This window comes from Eschrichtius robustus, chromosome 9, assembly GCF_028021215.1.
Source record: "Eschrichtius robustus isolate mEscRob2 chromosome 9, mEscRob2.pri, whole genome shotgun sequence".
Lineage (NCBI taxonomy): Eukaryota > Metazoa > Chordata > Mammalia > Artiodactyla > Eschrichtiidae > Eschrichtius > Eschrichtius robustus.
In genome coordinates this window covers 19068867-19093930 of record NC_090832.1, presented here as the reverse complement: position 1 = coordinate 19093930, position 25064 = coordinate 19068867, and the positions used below count along the sequence as shown (strand labels likewise).

The window sequence follows — 25064 nt, the reverse complement described above, 5'->3', positions numbered from 1 at the left end:
CATATGATTCTAGATATATAGAGATTGTTTGTCTATGTTCAAAGAGAGAGCATTTAATGTAATGCTTACTTAAAATTTCACAAATATTTTTTGTTTCATGCATAAAGGTTATAGCCACATAATTTGATCATATTACCATTGATACTGGAAATTAATCAGGTTAAGGTGCATAGAAAATAATTATATCAATAGATCTGAACATGCCATCAATCCAGATGCTGATTTTTATAAGAAGATCAAATCCACAGTACAGTTATCAATTTGGATCATCTCTGATCTTTGGTGTTAGAAAGCTACCATTCCCAGTGTCCAGGTTAAAGGAGACTGAAGACAGGTCCTAGTAACTTGGATTCGGCCACCTAAAGCATCCTTTCAGCAGGATAAACTAGCCATTGTTTGGTTCAAAGAAAATATATTTGCAGGGAAAAAAATGGGAGGGTAGACAAACTCCTCTAAGGACCACTTTCCCGAAAGAGAGCTGATTTTGCTTTTTACTTTTGGGAAAGGTCCAGATAGCAGCGTTTTAGATCGTCTCATGGAAAATCCTTTTCTGATATCTAAGAGAAGAGGATATTTATTGACATGATATGGTCAATGTTAGTGGAGAGAAATAAAGAGAGAATGGGGTTTATAAGTATGGACTTTTCTAAATTTTTATCTTCAGTATTGATGGAATGCTTAAAATTTTGCCTTAATTTTCCCTGCAATAAATATACCAGAGGCATGAAAACATCAGAAGTCTATCAGAGGGTGGTAAAGAAACAGGAGATCAAAGTAATTTGTGACTAGAAAATTAGTAAATTAAAAACTGGGAATTGTCTCTTGTTAGAATCATACAGTGAAATCATACATGAAAACTGAAAACACTATTCATATACTTTCATGATTATAAGACCACTTTATTTCTTTTGTTTTAAAGACTTTTTTTTTTTTTGATATAGACCACTTTTAAAGTCTTTAGTGAATTTGTTACAATATTGCTTCTGTTTTCTGTTTTGGTTTTTTGGCCATGAGGCATGTGGGATCTTAGCTCCCCAATCCTGCACCCCCTGCATTGGAAGGTGAAGTCTTAACCACTGGACCACCAGAGAAGTCCCAAGACCAGTTTAATAATTAAATTAAGTTAAAAATTTGAAGGATTTTAGATGCTCAATTTGCATGAATTTTTATTTTTATGGTTGCTTATAAAATGTCTATGAAAATGATATAAGGGGAAAAAGCTTGAGCTTTGTTGTCAGAACTATATAGCTAAACTTACATTCTTATAATTCCAATTTCAAGCTATGTGAATTTTACAAGTAATATAACTTTTTTGGGCCCTAGTTTTTTCATATGTAAAATGCAGGTAAAAACGACCTATCTTACAGGGTTGTTCTCAGGATTGAGTAGGTAAGAGTGTCAGAAAAAGTAACTGATATATGGTAGAGACATAATTAGTGCAAGTTTCTTTCCCTCTAACGAGTATCACTATATTATTTAATATTATATAGATATATGTATGGTAGTTAATAATCAACCTTTGGAAACAGAGGAAAGTCTAAAAAGATAAGACTGACTCAGATGTTCAAGTTTATCATTTTACTTCTAAATGTACCCAGAAAGTAAAAGATATATGCTCTCTTTGATTTATGTCATGATTTGTAGGATTTTTTGTTATGAACATTCTGCCACATTATGCATATAATTTAAAATTACAATTACACTATAAAATCACAAAGTTAATTCATGTGTATATAAGTGTATAATTTTAAATGAAAAGAATGTCATGGAACAATATAATAATGATTGTCAAGAAATGTTTAATTTGAAATCACCATCTGCCAAGGATGCAGGCGGAGGTCAGGTACGGCTTCATGGAGAAAGTTCTGACTTGATCTGAGCCTTTACCATTGACTGGGTTTGATTTGAGGGGACGGAAGGAAAGGGACAGGGAAAGCAGGAGAACAACATGATCAAAGCCATGGTATGTTCAGAAGTGGGATGTTTCTCTTCCTACAAAGGATTCGATTGTGCAGAGACAGGCCCTGAGGGGCTTCGCCAGTCACGGTCATGGTTTTACAGAGGTCCAGGAGAATTAGAGTATTCAAGTTTCATACTTGTGTTCACTACTGACTTTTTCCATATGAAAATCAATTAGGGTGAAAAGTGTTTTGTGACATGTTCAACAGACAGCCTTTCCCTTCCCTCTCCCATAGAAGTACCAAAGGGAGACATTGCTCTATTTGCAATTGTTGACCTGCCTCTTATGTTTTCCTACAGTTAGCACTGTTTTATCATTTGGAAAAAAAAAACCTTCTAACTCTCCGTATTATACTACAAATACAAATACAGAGTGGCTACAAATACAAATACAGAGTGGCTATTAGAAGTCTGACAATTTCAGACGAAGAGATGATGCTTTTCTCCACAAATTTCTCTTATCTTGGTGTAGTTCTTTTGTGAATAGAGCACTCCACCACCCCATATTTAAGCCTAACTGTCCAAGATGTTGTATAGTCTCATCCTTTGGTGTATGAATATTTCTTTTTCACAGCATAACATTTTTTACATTGTAGGTGGGAAAAAACACAGGGGTTTTGGATTCAGAAAGATCTATTTTAATCCTGATTCTGTCATTTGGTAGTCTATCATTTGTGACTGCATAAAATTTACAACCTCTTAAACTTCAATTAGGATTGTACTACCTATGTTGCAGAGCTGTTATGGGATTAAATACAAAAATGAAAACTGTCTTGGCAACCACTAGCTGGCCACCCACATCTTCATTCTGTTTCTCAAATGTGCTAAACTCATTGTCCCTTAGGGTCTTTATATGAACTGTTCTTTATTTATGCCTGGAATGATCTTCCATCAGATATTTACTTGGTTGGATATGTCATAACATTTAGATATCACCAAGCTTAAATATCAGCTCCTCGGATAGGCCTTCTCAACTATCCCATCTAAATTATTTCTTTCCCGAATGATTCCATATCCCATTGTTTATTATTTTGTTTTCATCATGAAAGTTATAGCTGCCTGTTATCTTCTCTCTCTCCCTCTCTCTCTCAATCTCACTCTCTGTCTCTCTCTCTCTCTCAGTTGTATCCATCCACTGAGATGGTAAGATGCATGAGAATAGGGACCCTTTTTGTCTTTCTCAATGTTGAGACTTCTGTGCTTAGAGAAATGACACTGAATGGCCATTACACAGTATGTTCTCAATAAATGTTTGTTGACAGAGTAATTTCAAAAATATTTTAAAAGGCTGAACTAGAGGTGTGTAAAAGATTCTTTGGGAATCCAGAACAGGAATGTATAGCTTAATTTCCCTAGGAAGTAATGCTTAAACTGACCTCAAAGGATTAGTTGAAATTAGTGCAGCTTACTGAGGTAGGGAAGCCAACTCAGAGAAGAAAGAATAGCCTGAAACTACAAGGGAGCAGGGTGTAGTCCCAGAAAGGCACATTGTTCTGCAGGACTAGATTATGTGCTGGGTTCTGGAGGATGGATGGGTATGGGGTGGAGAGGTATGCAGGAACCAAACAGAGGAAGTTAAGAAGTCTTCACAACAGAATGTCACTGAGGGATTTTAGGCAGGAGGATGATCTTATCTTATCAGACTTGTGATTTTGGAGGATGGCTCAGATGTCAGGACTGGAACAGGGGAACTGGTTTGTGCAGTATTGCAGAAGTCTTTGCCAAGAGCTTCTACAGAGAAAGTGGTGATAGGAATGGAGAAAGGAGATTAATCCTTTGTCAGTTGCTTTGTTTGCAAATATTTTCTCCCATTCTGAGGGTTATCTTTTTGTCTTGTTTATGGTTTCCTTTGCTGTGCAAAAGCTTTTAAGTTTCATTAGGTCCCATTTGTTTATTTTTGTTTTAATTTCTATTACTCTAGGAGGTGGGTCAAAAAGGTTCTTGCTGTGAATTATGTCATAGGGTGTTCTGCCTATGTTTTCCTCTAAGAGTTTTATAGTGACTGGCCTTACCTTTAGGTCTTTAATCCATTTTGAGTTTATTTTTGTGTATGGTGTTAAGAAGGTTTCTAATTTCATTCTTTTACATGTAGCTGTCCAGTTTTCCCAGCACCACTTATTGAAGAGGCTGTCTTTTCTCCATTGTATATTCTTGCCTCCTTTGTCAAAGATAAGGTGACCATATGTGTGTGGGTTTATCTCTGGGCTTTCTATACTGTTCCATTGATCTGTATTTCTGTTTTTGTGCCAGTACCATACTGTCTTGATTACTATAGCTTTGTAGTATAGTCTGATGTCAGGGAGCCTGATTCCTCCAGCTCCATTTTTCTTTCTCAAGATTGCTTTGGCAATTCGGGGTCTTTTCTCCAAAATATACAAGCAGTTCATGCAGCTCAACATCAAAAAAACAAACAAATCCAAAAATGTGTGGCAGACCTAAATGGACATTTCTCCAAAGTAGACATACAGATTGCCAACAAACACATGAAAAGATGCTCAACATCACTAATCATTAGAGAAATGCAAATCAAAACCACAATGAGGTATCACCTCACACCAGGCAGAATGGCCATCATCAAAAAATCTACAAACAATAAATGCTGGCGAGGGTGTGGAGAAAAGGGAACCCTCTTGCACTGTTGGTGGGAATGTAAATTGATACAGCCACTATGGAGAACAGTATGGAGGTTCCTTAAAAAACTAAAAATAGAACTATCATATGAGCCAGCAATCTCACTACTGGGCATATACCCTGAGAAAACCATAATTCAAAAAGACACGCGTACCACAATATTCATTGCAGCACTATTTACAATAGTCAGGATTGGAAGCAACCTAAATGTCCATCAACAGATGAATGGATAAAGAAAATGTGGCACATATATACAATGGAATATTACTCAGCCATAAAAAGGAACGAAATTGAGTTATTTGTAATAAAGTGGATGGACCTGCAGTCTGTCATACAGAGTGAAGTAAGTCAGAAAGAGAAAAACAAATACTGTATGCCAACACATATATATGGAATCTAAAAAAAAAACGGTACTGATGAACCTAGTGGCAGGGCAGGACTAACGATGCAGATGTAGAGAACGGACTTGAGGACATGGGGGGGGGAAGGGGAAGTTAGGGAGAAGTGAGAGTAGCATTGACATATATACACTACCAAATGTAAAATAGATAGCCAGTGGGAAGCTGCCGCGTAGCACAGGGAGATCAGCTCGGTGCTCTGTGACCACCTAGAGGGGTGGGATAGGGAGGGTGGGAGGGAGGCTTAAGAGGGAGGGCATATGGGAATATATGTATATGTATAGCTGATTCACTTTGTTGTACAGCAGAAACTAACACAACATTGTAAAGCAATTATACTCCAATAAAGATATTAAAAAAAAAATAAAAGAATGGAGAAAGTGTTGTCAATTGCAGTAGGAGGAGGTCGGATCTAAGGGACGTACTTTTTATTTGATGAGAGTTTCATGGAGAGAGACTTGGTCATTCTCAGTTTTCTAACTTGACTGAAAAGTAGAAGATGGTGGCAGGATGTTTTTATTGATTGATTGATTTGTTTGTTTTTGATTTCTTTTCTATAAATTTATTTATTTATTTTTGGCTGTGTTGGGTCTTTGTTGCGCTGCGTGGGCCTCTCATTGCAGTGGCTTCTCTTGTTGTGGAGCACAGGCTCTAGGCACATGGGCTTCAGTCGTTGTGGCATGGGGGCTCAGTAGTTGTTGCTCACAGGCTCTAGAGCGCAGGCTCAGGAGTTGTGGTGCATGGGCTTAGTTGCTCCGCAGCATGTGGGTCTTCTTGCGCCAGGTCTTGAACCCGTGTCCCCTGCATTGGCAGGCGGATTCTTAACCACTGCACCACCAGAGTAGTCTGAGTTGTTTGTTTTTGGATAGATGTCTATTAGGTGGTTGTACACAACCTCTTCTCTTCTGGAGAGAGGTTTGAGCTGGAGCTAATGATTTGAGGGTTACATAAAAGTACAGGTGAACCTAAAATATGGTTGTGCTTATTAACTCACTGAGGAAAGGCTATAGGCTATCAAGAGCATATTGAGGAGAACTCTGGGGAAGCAGCCCTAATTGGTCAGCAGTGAGCAGAGGAAAGGGAGTGTTCAAAGGAGTCTGCAAGTGATTTCTATAATAATAGAAACTAGGAAAGAATGATGTTGTAGAAGCCTCAGGAAAGAGTTTAGAGAAAGTAAAAATATTGTTAAATTCCACAGAGAAGTAACATAGAGACCATTTATCTAAATGACAATATATAGGAAAGTGCCTGGCACTTAACAGATGCTCAAATACATATTCTTTCCCTGTCATGTGTGTGACATGCCTCTCTCCCCTGCCAGCCTGAGTGAGCCTTGAGACTAGGGCCATGTGTTTGGTCTCTTTGTTTATTTTGGTTTCTTTGTTTCTTTGCTTGTTTATTTATTTTTATTGAGATGTAATTGACATATAACAATATATTAGTTTCAGGTGTACAACATAATAATTCAATATTTGTATATATTGAGAAATGGTCAACACAAATCTAGTTAACACCCAGCACCACACATGGCTATCATTTTTTTTCTTGTGATGAGAACTTTTAAGACCTACTCTCTTAGCAACTTTCAAATATAAAGTACAGTATTGTTAACTACAGTCACCATGCTGTGCATTACCACCCCATGACTCATTTATTGTATAACTGGAAATTTGTACCTTTTGAACACCTTCACTATTTTGCCCAAATCCTACCCCTTGCCTCTGGCAACCACTAATCTGTTGTCTATATCAGTGAGTTCATTTTTGTTTGTTTTGCTGTTTGTTTTTAGATTCTGTATATAAGTGAGATCATACAATATTTGTCTTTCTCTCTCTGACTTATTATAATGTCCTCGAAGTCCATCCACATTGTTGCAAATGGCAAGATTTCCTTCATTTTTTATGTCTGAACAATATTTCATTGTGTATATGAATACCACACTTTCTTTATTCATTCATCCCTCCATAGACACATATGTTGGTTCTATGTCTTGGCTATTGTAAATAATACTGCAATGAACATTGGAGTGCATCTGTTTTTTTGAGTTAGTGTTTTCATTTCCTATGGATAAATACCCAGAAGTGGAATTGCGGGATTATACAATAGTTCTATTTTTAATTTTTTGAAGAAACTCCATACTGGCTGCACCAATTTACATTCCCACCAACAGTGAATGAAAGTGCCCTTTTCTCCACATCCTTGCCAACACTTGTCGTTTCTTGTCTTTTTGATGATAGTCATTACAACAGGTGTGAGGTGATAACTCATTGTGGTTTTGATTTACATTTACCTGATGATAAGTGATGTTTAGCACATTTCATTGTACCTGTTGGCCATCTGTATATGTTCTTTGGAAATATGTCTATTCAGATCCTCTGCCCATTTATTAATTGGATAGTCATTTTATTGAGTTAAATTAGTTCTTTTTATATTTTGGATATTAACCCTTTATTAGATATATAATTTGCAAATATTTTCTTCCATTCAGTAGGATGTCTTTTCATTTTGTTGTAAGTTTGTTTTGGTTCTTTTTTTTTTGCAGAAGCTTTTTAGTTTGATATAGTCCACCTGTTTATTTTTACTTTTGTTGTCTTTGCTTTTGGTGTCAAGTCCAAAAAATTATCACCAAGACTGATGTCAAGGAGCTTAACATCTATGCTTTCTTCTAGGAGTTTTATGGTTTCAGGTCTCACTTTTAAGCCTTTAATCCATTTGGAGTTAATTTTTGTGTATAGTATAACATAATGGTCAAGTTTTATTCTTTTGCATTTGACTGTCCAGTTTTCTCAGCATCATTTATTGAAGAGAATGTCCTTTTCTCCATTATATTCTTGGCTCCTTTGTCATAAATTAATTGACTGTATATGCATGGGTTTATTTCTGGCTTCTCTATTCTATTCCATTGATCTATGTGTCTGCTTTTATGCCAATATCATCCTCTTTTGACTACTATGGCTTTGTATTACAGTTTGAAATCAGCAAGTGTGATGCCTCCAGCTTTGTTCTTCTTTCTCAAGATTACTTTGGCTAATCAGGATCTTTTGTGGTTCCATACAAATTTTAGGATTGTTTATTCTACTTCTGTGAAAAATATCATTGGAATTTTGATAGGGATTGCATTGAATCTATAGATTGCTTTGGGTAGTATGGACATTTTAACAATATTAATTCTTCCAATCCATAAGCCCTGTATATCTTTCATTTATTTGTGTCTTCTTTAATTTCTCTCATTAATATCATAGTTTTCAGTGTACAGGTCTTTCACCTCCTTGGTTAAGTTTATTCCTAGGTCTTTTTGCTGCAGTTGTATATGAGATTGTTTTCCTAACTTCTCTTTTAGATAGTTCATTATTAGTGCATAGAATGCAAAAGATTTTTGTATATTGATTTTGTATCCTGCAACTATACTGAATTTGTTTATTCTAACAGCTTTTGGGTGGAGTTTCTTAGGGTTTTCTATATATAATATTATATCATCGGCAAATATGACTGTTTTACTTCTTCCTATCTGATTTAAAAGCCTTTTATTACCTTTTCTTGCCTTATTGCTCTGGCTAGACTTCCAATACTGTGCTGAATAAAAGTGGTGCGAGTGGGCATCCTTATCTTGTTCCTGGTCTTAGAGAAAAGCTTTCAGCTTTTCACCATTAAGTATAATGTTAGCTGTGGGCATGTCATATATGTCTTTTATTATATTGAGGTGTGTTCCCTCTAACCCCATTTTGTTGAGCATTTTTACCATAAATTGATGTTGAATTTGTCAAATGGTTTTCTGCATCTATTGAGATGACCATATGATTTTTATCCTTCATTTTTTTACTGTGATGTATTACACTGATTGATTTCTGCATGTTAAATCATTCTTGCACCCCAGGAATAAATCTCACTTGATCATGGTGTATGATCCTTTTAATGTATTGTTGAATTCTGTTTGCTAACATTCTGTTGTGAATTTTTTGCATCTATGTTCATCAGGGATTTTGATCTGTAGTTCTCTTTTCTTGTGATATCCTTGTCTGATTTTTATTTTTAATTTTTTAATTTTTATTTTTTTATAAATTTATTTATTTAGTTAGTTAGTTTTGGCTGTGTTGGGTTTCTGTGTGAGGGCTTTCTCTAGTTGTGGCAAACGGGGGCCACTCTTCATCGCGGTGCGCGGGCCTCTCACTGTCACGGCCTCTCTTGTTGTGGAGCACAGGCTCCAGACACGCAGGCTCAGTAGTTGTGGCTCACGGGCCTAGTTGCTCCGCGGCATGTGGGATCTTCCCAGACCAGGGCTCGAACCCATGTCTGCTGTATTGGCAGGCAGATTCTCAACCACTGCGCCACCAGGGAAGCCCCCTTGTCTGATTTTGATATCAGGGTAATGCTGGCCTCGTTAAATGAGTTTAGACGTTTTCCCCTGTCTTCTATTTTTTGAATGAATTTGAGAAGTATTGGTATTAATTCTTCTTTAAATGTTTGGTAGAATTCACCAGTGAAGATCTCTGATTCTGGACTTTTCATTGTTGGGAGGTTTTTGATTACTAGTAATCAGTCCGTTCAGATTTTCTATTTCTTTGTCTTGGTAAATCATATGTTTCTAGGAATTTATCCATTTCTTTTAGGTTGTCCAATTTGTTTTGTATATTTGTTTATAGTAGTCTCTTACAATCCTTTGTATTTTGTGGTATTAATTACAATGTGTCTGTTTCATTTCTGATTTTCTTTATTTGAGTCTTCTCTCTTTTTTTTGTTGGTGAGTCTAAAGGTTTGTCAATTTTGTTTATCTTTTCAAAAAACCAGTTCTTAATCTCTTTGATCTTTTCTATTGTCTTTTTAGTCTCTCTCATTTATTTCTACTCTGATATTTGTTATTACCTTCCTTCTACTAACTTTAGGCTTCATTTGTTCTTTTTTTTCTATTTCTTTGAGGTGTAAAGTTAGGTAGTTTATTTGAGATCGTATTTCTTGATGTAGACATGTATTGCTACGAACTCTCACAGAGCTACTTCTTAGAACTATCTTTGCTTTGTTGTATTTGTTTTGTTGTCGTTGTATCTGTTGTATTTTTGTTATGTTGTACTTCCATTTTTATTTATCGCAAAGCATTTTTTTGATTTCTTCTTTGACCCATTGGTTGGTCAGTAGCATATAGTTTAATCTACACATAGCTGTGAATTTCCCAGTTTTCTTCTTGTGATTAATTTCTAGTTTCATACAGTTGTGGTTGGAAAAGATGCATGGTATGATTTCAGTCTTCTTGAACTCATTAAGAGTTGTTTTGTGACTTAACATATGATCTATCCTGGAGAATGTTCCATGTACATTTAAGAAAAATGTGTATTCTGTTGCTTTTGGGTGGAATGTTCTATATGTGTCTAAGTCCATCCTATTTAATGTGTCATTCAAGGCCAATGTTTTCTTTTTTTTTTTTTAACTTTTTTTTTTTTTTTTTTTGGCCATGCCACGCGACATGTGGGATCTTAGTTCCCTGACCAGGGATCAAACTCACTCCCCCCGCAGTGCAAGCACAGAGTATTAACCACTGGACCGCCAGGGAAGTCCCAAGGCCAATGTTTTCTCATTGATTTTCTGTCTGGATGATCTATTCATTGGTGAAAGTGGGATATTAAAGTCTCCTACTGGGTGCTCTTCTATGGGTGAGTCCTGGGATGGGTGAGTCCATGAGAGCCCTTTAAGAACTCTTTCTGAGTTTGCTATAGCCTTGTGGGCCTCATTGATGCAAGCCCTCCTGGCTTTCAAAACTAGATGTTTTGGGAGCTTGTCTCTGATCTGCAGGTCTTAAAAGTTGGGGTGCCATTATGTGGGGTTCAAACCCTTCACTCTTCAGGGAAAAGCTTAGGGACGTGAGCTCCCTCCAAACTGTGTGTGCCCACACTGTGTGAGGTTTATGACAAGACCGTGTCTCAGCCTCTCCTAGCCACTTCAGTATGGTTTTTTTTCTCATTTGCCAGATATGAAGGAATTCCTCAGCTAGTTTTTTTTATTATTTTCAGAGGAAATTGTTCTGTATGTAGCTGTAGATTTGTTGTGTACATAGGAAGAGGTGAGTTCAAAATCTTCCTGCATCACCATCTTTAACTGGAACTATGTGTTTGGTCCCCTTGCATCAGCAAAGCCCACCACAGAGTAGGCACTCAATCAAAGCTTGTTGAATAAATAAGCACATAATGGTGTTTTTAACTAACATGTGAAGTAACATTGTAATTGGTTTTTTGAAATAGCAAGTTGATTTTTTTCTGTCAGTAATTTCTTGATGTGGAATAAAAAGCTTAATTTGGAAATTAATGTTGTTTTTTACCTAAGCCCAGGATATATGGACAAAGTTTGGGAGCTCTTGAGAGAAATATTGCCCGAGTTTAAGCTGTCAGATGAGTCCAGCTCTGAAAGCAAAATAACAGACATAGATGCCAAATTGAAAGAACAAGGGAAAGACATGAAGGATGGGAAAGATGTGAAAGATGGCAAAGAAATGAAAGATGGCAAGGAATTCAAACCTGAAGGTTCAGCAACAACACTAAAATTACCTGAGAAAAGTGACAGAGTTTTAAAGGGTAAGACATTTTATATCATGATGTTATTCAATATGGGTATTATATATAAACACTTCATAGTTTAGTCATTGCTTAATTTAATGATTATTTATTGTCATTATATTTATTAAGTGTTGTGAAAACAGTCATGTAATTAAGGTCCTTTCTTTACAAGATATTAGAACTTGCAATGGTGTTTACCATATGTTAATTATTCTACTATATTTTACTCTCCTTAAAAATCAAAGGCAATTATATATTTTGATGATACTAAATTAATATATTATTAATATAGAAAAACACATTAAGTTTTCAATTTCCCTTAAACACATCTTTCTTATATGTTATATGTAGAGTGGAATGGACCAGAATACCAAAGGAGAAATGTTGTCCTGTTTTCCTTTTCAGGAAGTGTGAAATGGACATAGATTAGATTATGATTTGCAGGTTATTGTAAGGTGAAAGTTAAAATCTGGAAAAAAAATTTTCGAGTTATTTTACAAAGTGTAGGAGCATTTCTTCTTAAGTGGGAAATATATTTAATCATTATTTATTTTATGTTTTCTAAAATATTTCATATAGCCATACATATGAACAATAATGCTTGTATAGTAGAGTTAAATATACTAGAAAATACTCAGCTTTTTTGTGTACTGTGATAGCATCTATAATGATCTTTCAAATGTTTATGTTTTATAAGATATTGATATTTTGTCCTTATCTAGATCTTATCAACCAGCATTTCCAACCATATACTGCCCAGACATAATTACTGTAAATGTTCCTCAAAAATATACAAAAAAAATGTGTGTGTGATATCTGCCTATCATCAGTGCCGTATAAAATGATCTAATGTGCATTAGTTTATAAAAGAAAGCAAAAAAAAAGCCAGATTAAATTTGTTTTACCCAGTGTATCCTAAATTAATTTGAACCTGGAATCCCTTTCTCATGTATCACAAGTTAACTCCTGTCTATCCATCCCTCCATTTTACAATCCATTCAATATACTACTTGCTGAGAATATCAGTAAGTGTTCCAGGAATTAGTGATAACTTGATGAACAAAATCAGGTGTGGAACTCACTTCCTAGAGCTAAGGTCTAGTGAGTGGGACTAACATTAATTTTAAAAATCATAAATACATACTAATACATGAGTCTTGAAGGGAAATACAGGAAACTTTAGGAGTTCATATGAAAGACCTAGTCTGGGGCATCAAGGAAGAATTCCCTAAGGAATTTTGAGCTGTGTTTGCAAAGATGATACGAATATCCGGAAGAAGATTAAGGACTGAGAAGGGAAGAGCATTCTAGGTAGAGGAGACAGCAGATATAAATATTATGAAGAAGTAGCAGGAATGACAATGATTTGGAAGACCTGGTAGAAGATATGTTTAGCTGGAGGAGAGGATGTGTGGAATAAAGTGGCTTAAGAGGAGCCTGGAGAAGTAGATAGGAGAGCGATCATGTCAAATCCTCCAGGTCATGTTAAGATGATTGATCTTTACCAAGGAGCAATTGATGGCTAATGAAGTTTAGGGTTGAGTCATGATCTATTTCACATTTTCAAAAGGATATTCTGGTTCTCTGAGAAGAAAATAACTTGGTGTGCACGTGGGGGTGGAGAGTCAGTGACATGAGTGGACATAGAAAAAACAATTTGGAGACCTTTGCATCAGCTCAGGTCAGAGACAATAGTAGCTTGGCGTAGGGTAATAGGACAGTCATAGTGGAGAGGCAGATAAAGTAAATGATTGAGAGATATTTAAAATGTAAAAAATGGCAGAATGTGGCAAAGATGATGTGCAGAATTCTGACTTCCAAAACTGGATAGATGGTAGTACCTTTTATTGAGAGGGGTAATGCCAAAAGAGGAACGGCTTTATGAGGAGAGATCACAGAATGACTCAGAACATATTGAATTTGATGTGCCTTTAAGAAATCAAGTGTACTTTCATGTCAGGAGTTCCAGGCTGGTGATATATTTTTGGGAATCATTGGCAAATGCATGCCAAATTAAACAATGAATGATATTCCCAAGGAGATGGCATAAAGTGAGAAGACTAAGAAGCTTAAGACTCAGCCTTAAAGAAGCTAAATATCTGAGAACTGGGTACAAAATAATGAGCTGGCAAAAGAGGTTAAAGGATGACCAGAGAAACAGGAAGAAGACCAACAGAGCATGTTGCTACTGAAGTCAAAGGAAAAGAGTGTTTTAAGAATCAGGGAGATTGTGTCAAGTAGTGTTGAGAGTTGAAATATGAGGACAATTCAAGTTTCTCTGCTGGATTTTGTGATATGGAGGTCACTGGGCACTGGTAAGTGATGGGAGTGGAAGACACATTGGAGAGGTTAAGAAATAAGTGGGAAGTAAAATAATGTATAAACACCCCTGTTAGAAGTTTGTCTGTGAAGAACAGGAGAGCGACAAAGTGGAAGCTGACAGGGAATGTGAGGGATCCGTGAAAGATATTTAAATTTTTACCGATGAAGAAGTATTTTTAAGTGATTGGGAAGATGCAGTTGAGATGACAGCCGTAGTGTAGGTTTCCAGAGAGCCCAGGTGAAGGGATTGGACCAAACCAGGGAGCAAAGTCTCCTCCATCCTAATGGGTGGGCACAGGGCATGGGAGAGGACAGATGCACATGTCAGTGGATGAATGGGTTTGATGGGGAGAAGCTGAGGGTTTCTGACAAAAGGCTTCTATTCTCTAGGAGCTGAGAGTGAGGTGGAGGTGGAGATGAAGGTTCTCATTGTTATTTAAAATAGATGTGGCAGAAGCTTGCAGAACTAGAGGCTTGCAGAACTAGAAGCTTGCAGAACTAGAAGCTTGCAGAACTACTGAACATGTCCAGTAGGGCTCAGCTGCTAATTTTATTCAGAGGGGTTGGCCAGATGGGTGAAATGAGGTGACAGAGGAGCAACAGATTTACTCATGGTATTGGCAAAAACACATTTTGGTAAACATTTTTGCATACTTTCCAAATTTCTATGTGAAAAGTGTGTTTTTCTATTTATAATTTTTATTATATACTATATTATTTTAAATTATGAATTCTGAATAGGCATTTAAAGGCTTTTAAAATCCCATTTTAAAATAATACACGAAATCATATATTATTACCTATAATTAGTTTTAAGTCAAATATTTATAGAAAAGCCACAAAATAAAATTCTGATAATCTGTTTTTTATACTTGTTTCCCAATAAAATATCTCATCCTACGCTTAAAGTTTTAGTTATCTTTGCCTTTGTATCTAACATAGATGTTAAATCTACTATAAAAGCTATGAGATAGATTTACTTTAGAAGCTAAGGAACAGTACAGGTTATTAATGTTATAGTTTTTGTTTATGCAAATTTTAAAAAAAACAAACAACCTGATCAATGGTGATTACAAGTTTAGCAAATGATGAAAGAATGAATGGCAGAAATTTGAAATTTCTCTTTTAGAATTGGAAGAGATTTATAAGGAAATAAAAATCTTAGGGGATTTTTTTTTAAGTTGAAGGAGAACATGTTTCATAGAAATGTAAATGTGAATGGAAATTCAAATGGTGGATGGTTCTGGGAACTGGGTTTTACTACACACAACATGTGGACAATCAGATGTTGGTTTGTGGACGTTGGTTGGTGGCCAGTTTCCACCAGAAGATATTCTGGAGGCAGAAAGCTGTGTTTCTTGAAATGCAAGCCCCAAGTAAAGAAGATCTAAGAGGGCTCCACATTTAGGACTCAACTTTAAGTACTTTCTTTGCTGTTTTTTTTTTTTCTTTTTTAAATGAGAAAATCAGCCTGACACCATGATTTTATATGAATAAATTATATTCAACTGATCATCTACATTTAACATAAAATTATGTGTAGTCAATAATAAATAATGCTGCATGTCTTTCACAATACATGTCAATTTTCAAAGTTTTCTTTTGCTTTATTTTGATGTTACTAATTTGAGGTGAGTAGTACTTGGGGAAATTTATGGCTATTGTTTTACACTTAAATAAGTTAAATACTAATATTTAACTTTCTTTTCAACACAATGACTTAATAAGCAACATACATTGAGGTTTTGTAGTTAAAAGATTTATTACATTTTTTTAATATGTTGGAGAAAGCTGATGCAAAAGACCTTGGAAAGAAGAAGAGTAAAGATGGAGAGAAGGAAAAAGAAAAGGAAAAATTCAAATGGTCTCTTCATGGTTCAAGGCCCTCATCAGACGTACAATATTCTCTACAGTCTCTGTCAGATTGTAAGTTCTCAGTCTCCTAGAATAATAATTATTGTACTTATTTCCTAAAATGCTGGAAAACATTGGAGCATAGAAATGTATTTCCTGTTTAGACATGTCTAAATAAGCTTTTCAAGGTTGCCCATAATTGTTAGGCCCTCAGATGGTTATGCATAACAGAGCAAGACCCTACATATGAGACAATGTTATCCAAGTTCTTATGGTACAACAGTCACAGAAGTGTTTACTTGAAGGAGGATATATAATACTAATAAAAATATATATTATATGTTAGTACACATATTTTTATTATAAAATATATAAATATATTTATATAAATATATAATTATATATTAATATGTATTAATATATGTCCTCCTCTGTGTAAATTTTATATATATGTTGATATATAAAATATATATTTTAAATTTTATAGTCCTAACATTGGGTAATCTATCTTGGTGATTCCAGAGTGTATATCATAATTCTCAGTTCATCCTTCTTTACATGAAAACATGTCCATTTACCTCCAGCACTATGCTTTATCTAGTTTTTTTTTTTTTCATTTTGTCTTCTTTCTTAATACATTACTGTGTTTTTTCGTGAGAGCATTTTCATAGTTCTGGCTTTGTATTTTTACAGAAACATGTCTGGTGGTTTGGTAGAGAAAATACAAATGTTAGTCATTATAATTTTAATTTTATATAAAAAATTGTTTTCTTATAGTGATGCCTTAAGCAATCTTTTTTGATAGTGGATGACATAACAGTCCCAAAATTACTGATAATTATTCATGTTTGTGAGAATGGCTAAACCTTTCTTTGAGTTTCTTTCTTTGTGAAAATGATGGTAACAATGCCTTTTTTCCTACCAAACTCATAGTTAAGTCAACCTCTAGATACAGAATGTGGTTCAAAGTTTGGGCTGTGGAGTAAAATTGCCTGGGTTCAGATCTCGGCTGCATGAAAAATATGTGTTAGAGAAGGAAAAAATTTCTCTCTACTCTCTCCAGGTTCTTCTAGCTGGTCTAAGAATTAAATTGACATGAGACAGATTAACAGAAGAAAAAGAATAATAATTATGTATGTCTGAGGCCTCATAAGAAAAATGAAACCCAAGGACAGGTTAGGCAATTGAGGCTTATCTACCATCTGAGAGAAAGAAAAGGGGATCGGGGGTTTGTGACTTCAAAAGGGATGAAGGCAATTCACCTGGAGATTGAAAAGCAAATGTTTGGTAAACACGTTTGCTCTACCGTGCAGAGGCAGTGGGACACAGAGAGGACTCTTGTCTCTAGGTCCTGCCCTACCACACTTAGCCCATAGTCTTTGTAGGTATCTGGTGATAGTGCTCTTCCTGAACCAGGCCCTTTATCTTAATTCTTTTAGGCAGTTAAGGGGGAGGTAAAAAGAAAGAATTCCTGAGTACTCTGTTCTTAAAAAAAAAAAAAGCCTAAAATAATCCTCATGACAAAGAGACACATTTTAAGGTGACAAATTTTGCTCCCCTACATATACAAAGTTTACTTTTTAAATGTAAAAACATATTTTTACAAGTTTGGCATATTTCACATCTTAATCCATTTTAGAGTGATCCAGGGTTCACATTTAATTTATATATTGCAGTTCTAAAGATATTATTCTTCACTAAACATTTTATCTAGTGCAGTGAAATGTAAGTGCATGAATTTTTTTTTTAACATCTTTATTGGAGTATAATTGCTTTACAATGGTGTGTTAGTTTCTGCTTTATAACAAAGTGAATCAGCTATACATATACACATGTTCCCATATCTCTTCCCTCTTGCGTCTCCCTCCCACCCTCCCTATCCCACCCCTCTAGGTGGTCACAAAGCACAGAGCTGACCTCCCTGTGCTATGCGGCTGCTTCCCACTAGCTATCTATTTTACGTTTGGTAGTGTATATATGTCCATGCCACTCTCTCACTTTGTCCCAGCTTACCCTTCCCCCTCCCCATATCCTCAAGTCCATTCTCTAGTAGGTCTGTGTCTTTATTCCCATCTTGCCCCTAGGTCCTTCATGACCTTTTTTTTTTTTCTTAGATTCCACATATATGTGTTAGCATATGGTATTTGTTTTTCTCTTTCTGACTTACTTCACTCTGTATGACAGACTCTAGGTCCATCCACCTCACTACAAATAACTCAATTTCGTTTCTTTTTATGGCTGAGTAATATTCCATTGTATATATGTGCCACATCTTCTTTATCCATTCATCTGTTGATGGACACTTAGCTTGCTTCCATGTCCTGGCTATTATAAATAGAGCTGCAATGAACATTTTGGTACGTGACTCTTTTTGAATTATGGTTTTCTCAGGGTATATGCCTAGTAGTGGGATTGCTGGGTCATATGGTAGTTCTATTTTTAGTTTTTTAAGGAACCTCCATACTGTTCTCCATAGTGGCTTTATCAATTTACATTCCCACCAACAGTGCAAGAGGGTTCCGTTTTCTCCACACCCTCTCCAGCATTTATTGTTTGTAGATTTTTTGATGATAGCCATTCTGACCGGTGTGAGATGATATCTCATTGTAGTTTTGATCTGCATTTCTCTAATGATTAATGATGTTGAGCATTCTTTCATGTGTCTGTTGGCAATCTGTATATCTTCTTTGGAGAAATGTCTATTTAGGTCTTCTGCCCATTTTTGGATTGGGTTGTTTGTTTTTTTGATATTGAGCTACATGAGCTGCTTGTAACTTTTGGAGATTAATCCTTTGTCAGTTGCTTCATTTGCAAATATTTTCTCCCATTCTGAGGGTTGTCTTTTGGTCTTGTTTATGATTTCCTTTGGTTTCATTAGGTCCCATTTGTTTATTTTTGTTTTTATTTCCATTTCTCTAGGAGGTGGGTCAAAAAGGATCTTGCTGTGATTTATGTCATAGAGTGTTTTGCCTATGTTTTCCTCTAAGAGTTTGATAGTGTCTGGCCTTACACTTAGGTCTTTAATCCATTTTGAGTTTATTTTTGTGTATGGTGTTAGGGAGTGTTCTAACTTCATTCTTTTACATGTAGCTGTCCAGTTTTCCCAGCACCACTTATTGAAGAGGCTGTCTTTTCTCCACTGTATATTCTTGCCTCCTTTATCAAAGATAAGGTGACCATATGTGCGTGGGTTTATCTCTGGGCTTTCTATCCTGTTCCATTGATCTATATTTCTGTTTTTGTTAAGTGTGTGAATTTTAAAGGAATAAATCAAAACCTTTTAATTAAAAATAAAAACAATAGAGGAAAATAAATTCTATTATTTTGGCCAGAATCTTTAAAGAACAAAAGCATCATGAATCAAATGGGTTAATTTCAGGGATATTAAGGAACACTTGAATAAATATTGATGTTCAGGAGCAAATCTACAGGCATTAAACATCCCAAACTAAGTTACCTTCTTAGTTTCCCTTCTTCATGGGAGGATTAATTTATTTATGTTTTCTTTCTACTTGAAATGACATAGAAACTCCCAGAATTCCTTAAATTCAAAATAAAGATTCTATGAAAGCTAAGTTACATTGACAGATAGCTAGAGTGAGTTTATGTAATAACTGTTTTACAATGAAGTAAAATGATTTCTTAATGAATTATATGGTACTATTGTGAAGTTAACACTGATGAGACATTCTATAAAATAGATGCACATTTGAGATTTAACATTTATTAAATGCATGTAGAGTCATTTACCTATATTTCATCAGCAAAGGTAAGTTCATTAAGGAATTTGAACAGTCTACCATGACCTGCCAGTTCCATTTTGGCTAGAATTTCCATGACGCATTATGTGTTTGGTTTTACAGGTTCTTCAGCAATACAGTCCCCTCAGATGGTTGTATATGCTACCTTTACACCTCTCTATTTGTTTGAAAAGAAGATCTTTTTATTAGAGAAGATGGTAAGTATTCAAGGCCAAGAAATTCAGTATAATTTATGGTGTGTGTGTGTGTACGTGTGCGTGTGTGTGTGTGTTTACTTGTAGTAGAAGGTATATCAGAATTTAATCAAAATTTCATTCCTGAATTTCAGTCTTGTTATCTCTATAATTAGGCACTTAGGTACAGGGACCTGGAATATCCAAAATTTTCTTAGATGATTGCAATAGTTTTAACTACAAAAAAAAAAAAAGGATGTAGTCTCATATGTTTTTATCAATTCCTTTCATTGTAAACAAAAGGCATCAAATTATATATTTCAGTGAGAAGTGTGTAAGTCATTCCTAAATAATAATAAATCATCTTTCTATAAACAGGTCATACACATTTTCCTAACCTAAGACAACTTAAATAAATGCATATTGAGGGCTAGTAAACCACTGCTATGAGCTCCTTGTATCTTAAAGTAATACACACAAAAATGTTAATTGCTTTTTTCTTATGAATCTAATAACTTATAGAAAACTTAGAAAATATGGACAAAGGCAATAAAATTAAACTATTCATAGTATAAATACCTAGTCATAGACACTATTAACATTTTGGCATATACACTTTGACTTTTTTTCTTGTCTGCATATTTTCTATGTGTACATGTGTATAAATTTTTTTACACAGGGGAATTCTATTTTACTTTCTATTTAGAAACCAGCTTTTTCACTTGACACTGTATCATTAACATTTTCCCATGACGTGAAGTATTTGACAACATAATATTTAATAGTTACATGGGATGCATTGGTTTGCCATAATTTTTTAAGTTATCTTTGATTCTGGGACATAAAATCATTTTTCTCCTTCCCTTTTAAAGAGTAAAGCCAGATTACTCTTCAGTCTACTTAGAAAACAACCTACTGTATTTGTATTGATTCCTAACACTTTGGGGAACTTTTAGACATCCAACACTAGAATTGTATTGCTAGAATTCTATATGTTCTGAAATCACTCCATCGAAGTATAAGACGGTGATATAATTATTTGGTTAGTTAGAAATAGCTTAGTTTTAAAAGTCGAATGGAAATTTGGTTGAAATGTTTACATTGTTTCAATTGTATGATTATTGCACTTTACTCTGTGCATTACATTTATCTTCTGGATGATTTGCCCAAGGGGCATAGTGTTATCATTCCTTCTTCTTCCTTTCCTTCCTTTCCTTCCTTCCTTCCTTCCCTCCTTCCTCCTCCTCCTGCTCCTCCTCCTTCTTTCTTTTTAGATAGAAACCATTCCTTCCTACGAAAATCTGTAATATACCAAGGGTAATATTGTCAAGACAATAGAACGTAATGTGTCATTATGAATGTAGAGAAAGGGGCAGTGTCTCTGTTTTTAATTCAAAGTTATTTACCTTTAGCCATGGTTAAATCCTAGTGTGCTTCCCAGGCTTCTGAGTCTTCTGAGTTAGGATTTGAGCTGGTTATGTCAGCCCTGATTTTTTTTTAATCTCCTTACCCAGCCTCGGCCTAGGTGTTGTCATAGATATTCCAGTAGTCCAACACCATGGACTACAAAAGAACATGAGCCATGCTTTATGGAGTGTCCTGGCCTCACGTATGGGAAGTACTTAAACACTTTTTAAAACCAAAAAATATAAAGATAGAATTTACATCTTCATTACACAAAGAAGGTGCAAAATAATCCACTTGAACTTTTTGCTGTCCTACTGAAAAACTAACCTGTAAACACAAAATTTTTAATTCAAAAGACAAAGAAACTCTCATGTTTATTCATTAATTCAACAGATGTTTATTAATTGTGTATTATGTCCTAAACAATGAGCTGGGATCTGAGGACACCATGATGAACATGATTAATAAGGACGCTCCCCACAAAGTTTAGAGTCAATGAGAAAGGCAGATGAGCAACGACAGTAATAAAGTTAGAAGACTCGCATAACAGAGGGCGCCTGGAACATGGTAGATGTAGCATTCAAATAAAATAAAGTTGAATGAGTGACCAAATAAATGAATTAATGAAGGAGTGGAAAAATGAGTATTGGACACATAGCAGAAACACATCTTTCTCTCTAGTGGGTGACTAGGGAAGTCTTCCCAAAGGGGGAAAAAAAATGTTTAAGCAGTGGCTTTAAGATGTTAGCCTGGAAAACAGGAAAAAGTGTGCTTGAAGCAGAGGGAAGCTTATGTGGGCAAGTCTGAAGGTGAAGGAGAACCCACTGGGTTCGAGGGACTGCTAGAGGTTGAACAGATTGCAAAGGGAGAAGTCTTAGAGGCAGCTTGAGATGTGGGAGGGAGCCAGGATGTGCAGAGTATTATAAATCCTCCTTTTGGGGGTTGAAATGACTTAAAGGGCCCAGAGTTTCAGAAATGAGCCCAGTGTCTATAACAGTAATGAAATGAACTTCAAGGCTGTAATGAATTGACTACAACGTTACAGTCTTCTGCTGATTCTTTTACATTAGTTATTAGGATGAACACATTCTCCTGGTAAAAATCAGAATGTAAAGATGATATAATATTTTCAAGCTGAATCTACAGAAAACAAGTTCTGTTCTAGTGGAATTTTGTTAAATGGAGTACATTGCAAAAAATTCTAACCCCAAAGACAATGAGACCAGACTGTAAAAATAAAGTCAATACTTTTCCTTTATTTAAAGAATTGGTAAAGAATGCAAGAATAAAAAAAAAAAAAAACTTGGGAAGAAACAAAGTGTTAAGAATTACCCCACATTATCCCCCATTCTCTTGCTCCTGGGTCTTCTAAATGGTTTTAGTTTTATTTAAATGGGTGAGCTGGGAGTTCTAAAAAAGCCTCCCCTATCTGCTCAAAACCCTACTTTTAGAATGTCTGAGGTGGGATGGGGTAAGGGAGTGAAAGGGTTTTATGGGCAAGGAAACTTCTAATTTGTCTTACATAATGAATTATTCAAAAATATTTCTTGAAGGCCTATTCAGTATTTCACTAGAATGTTTCACTATTCTAAATTTCTCTCTGTCCCTAATTGTAATCTAAGGAAATTTGCGACCCTTGAACAAAATTTCTCAATATCAAACTATAACTATTATTAATAGCATTACTTTATGTCATTCAGAAGTATTGTGTAGTATGTTGGAAATAAAACGAAGTATGAGAAACTGGCTTACATACCTTACATCAAGCTAGTACTTTTGTGGATTATTCAAACAATACAATAGGTGAAAATACCATACTTAATTATTTGACACAATATCTTACATTTTCTAAATGCCTTAAATAGTTTTATTTTCTGATGCTCTGCAGCTCAAAAAAGAAAGCAAACAGACTACAATTGTGGTTGCAATTGTAAGAAGGAGTTGAGATACATAGACCAAATTTTTGAACGGTAAACTATCTGGGAATTATTCAACTTATAAATACTACTTTGGATATTATTTAAATGTAAATTTTACAGTAATGTATTTTTATTACTATACCGAGACATTAACTTAGTGAATAACAGCAATACATTCTTCCATAAATTCTTATTGGAAAGGGTTCCTTACAGGTGTTGGGAAACTTCTAAAATTTGACAGAGCTAAAGTTATACAAAAAAGGTTTAGCCTTTATAACATCTATGAAAAAAAAGTTTTAAGCCACTCTAAGGCATAATTCCAGGGGTTTCTGAATTTTTTCAGTGAATTGTTAACATTCACAGATGGGATAAAGGGGATGTGACATTTTCCTCTCCTTTAAATTAGACCTTTTTTAAAAAAAAAAAACATTGAAGTGCTTTCCTCTTTATTTCCCATATTTATAATGCTTTTAAATGGCTCTACTGGACTTAATAATGCACTGTTAACTCTTTCTTACAATTATTAATTATTACAATCATAATTAATCTCTGGATTCAGGAAGAACTGTTCTAGCTCATGGATACCCCCGCCTATTTTGTGCCTCAACTATAGACTGAGCTATAGTTTGAACTATAGAAAAACAGCCACAACAGCAAGGCATGTTGTAGCTGAGGCGATAGTTTAGAATAGGCTGATAGGTGGGTTTCTGATCCCAATTTAAATGACTGCTTTATAAATTTACATTTTCAAACATTGCTATTTGCATAGAAATCAATGATGCAAAATCACTAGGAAGAAAAATAGTTACTGGCAAAACTGACTTTAAGGTAGTTAATATTTTATTTTACTTTAAATGTTTCAACATTTAGACCGTGAACATGAGAATTTGACTACAGTGTACATTACTTTAACTTTCACATACTTTTTGATTACTTATGGTATATTTCAGCCATCAGTCAGTAACTGAATTTCTACTTAAATCTTACTCTGAATTGTTCCAAAGCCAAGTGGCTTCAGGAGATCTGAACCGTCGAATACGGAAAGCATCTGCCTGGGAAACAACTTGATCTGGCAGGACACAGGGCAGCCTCTACCCTCTGTCCTTCTGTGAATGCCTCCATTGTCAGTCGTGATCATGAGGATTTCGTGTGGGGGGAGCCTGAGGACCTAAACTGTAGACAAGGCAACCGCTTACCCTCATGGACCTGAGGCGCTAAAGGCAGTGGGTTTATTTTGAACACTATGTAGCAATTGCTGGTGCTTAAAAAACAAACTAACAAAGACTTTACATGTTAAGTACTGCATCAAAGCTTTAACCTATAAAAATAGTAGCTGATTAATTTTGGACCAAAACTGATGTACTAAGACTTCTGCAATCTCAGAGAATCTTAAACTCTTCGAACTGAAAAGTGGCTTCTCGTTCTAGTCTCTCATTTTGTAACTAAGGAAAGGGGGCCCCAGATAACTTAAAAGATGGAAAGAAATACAAAGAGTAATAGTGCTCATGTTAAGGAATGTAGAAATATGGGTGGTTATTTTTTTTCTTATTACCACTGTGTCTCTCTAGTGGTGATAGTATTTTTATAATGATGAAAAGTATTATCTTAAGTGCATGAAGCAAATACAAGAATCCTTTTAAATCTGCCTTCCACCTTTTAGGCTGATTCTGCTGAGAAGCTTAGGAAATATGGGCTTTCCCACATCTGTAGCCATCCTGTGCTGGTGACAAGAACTAGGTCTTGCCCCCTTATAGCACCACCAAAACTACCTCCTATAGCTCCGTGGAAACTCCTTCGTCAAAAAAAAGAAACTGTTATAACAGATGAAGCTCAAGGTATGAATCATATTGTCTGAAAATCTCATTAACATTTCTCTCTATGAAGTTCTAATAGTTTCATTTGTAATGAGATACATATCAAGGCAAACAACCCAACGTTACAGTTAAAACCTTCATTTAATTTTATGTCCGAATTTTGTGTCTTTAAAGGATTAATTCTGCACATCTCAGACGCCAAGCAGTTTGGTTTTCATGTCTAAACTGGTCAGATATATAAAGGCCATTCTTTGGGTGACGGCATTGTGATTATAACTGTGATAGAA

The 25064-nt window shown here is 35.3% G+C and overlaps 1 protein-coding gene across 1 annotated transcript in view; it reads left to right on the top strand.

The window, feature by feature from the left end:
* The window catches only part of ADGB (androglobin), a 157414-nt gene that overhangs the window by 47809 nt on the left and 84541 nt on the right, over positions 1-25064 (top strand). Inside the window, exons 8-12 of the mRNA XM_068551083.1 lie at positions 11298-11545; positions 12872-12873; positions 15637-15775; positions 19567-19661; positions 24624-24798. Of these exons, the coding sequence (XP_068407184.1) occupies positions 11298-11545; positions 12872-12873; positions 15637-15775; positions 19567-19661; positions 24624-24798 (659 nt within the window). The remainder of the gene's footprint in view (positions 1-11297; positions 11546-12871; positions 12874-15636; positions 15776-19566; positions 19662-24623; positions 24799-25064) is intronic.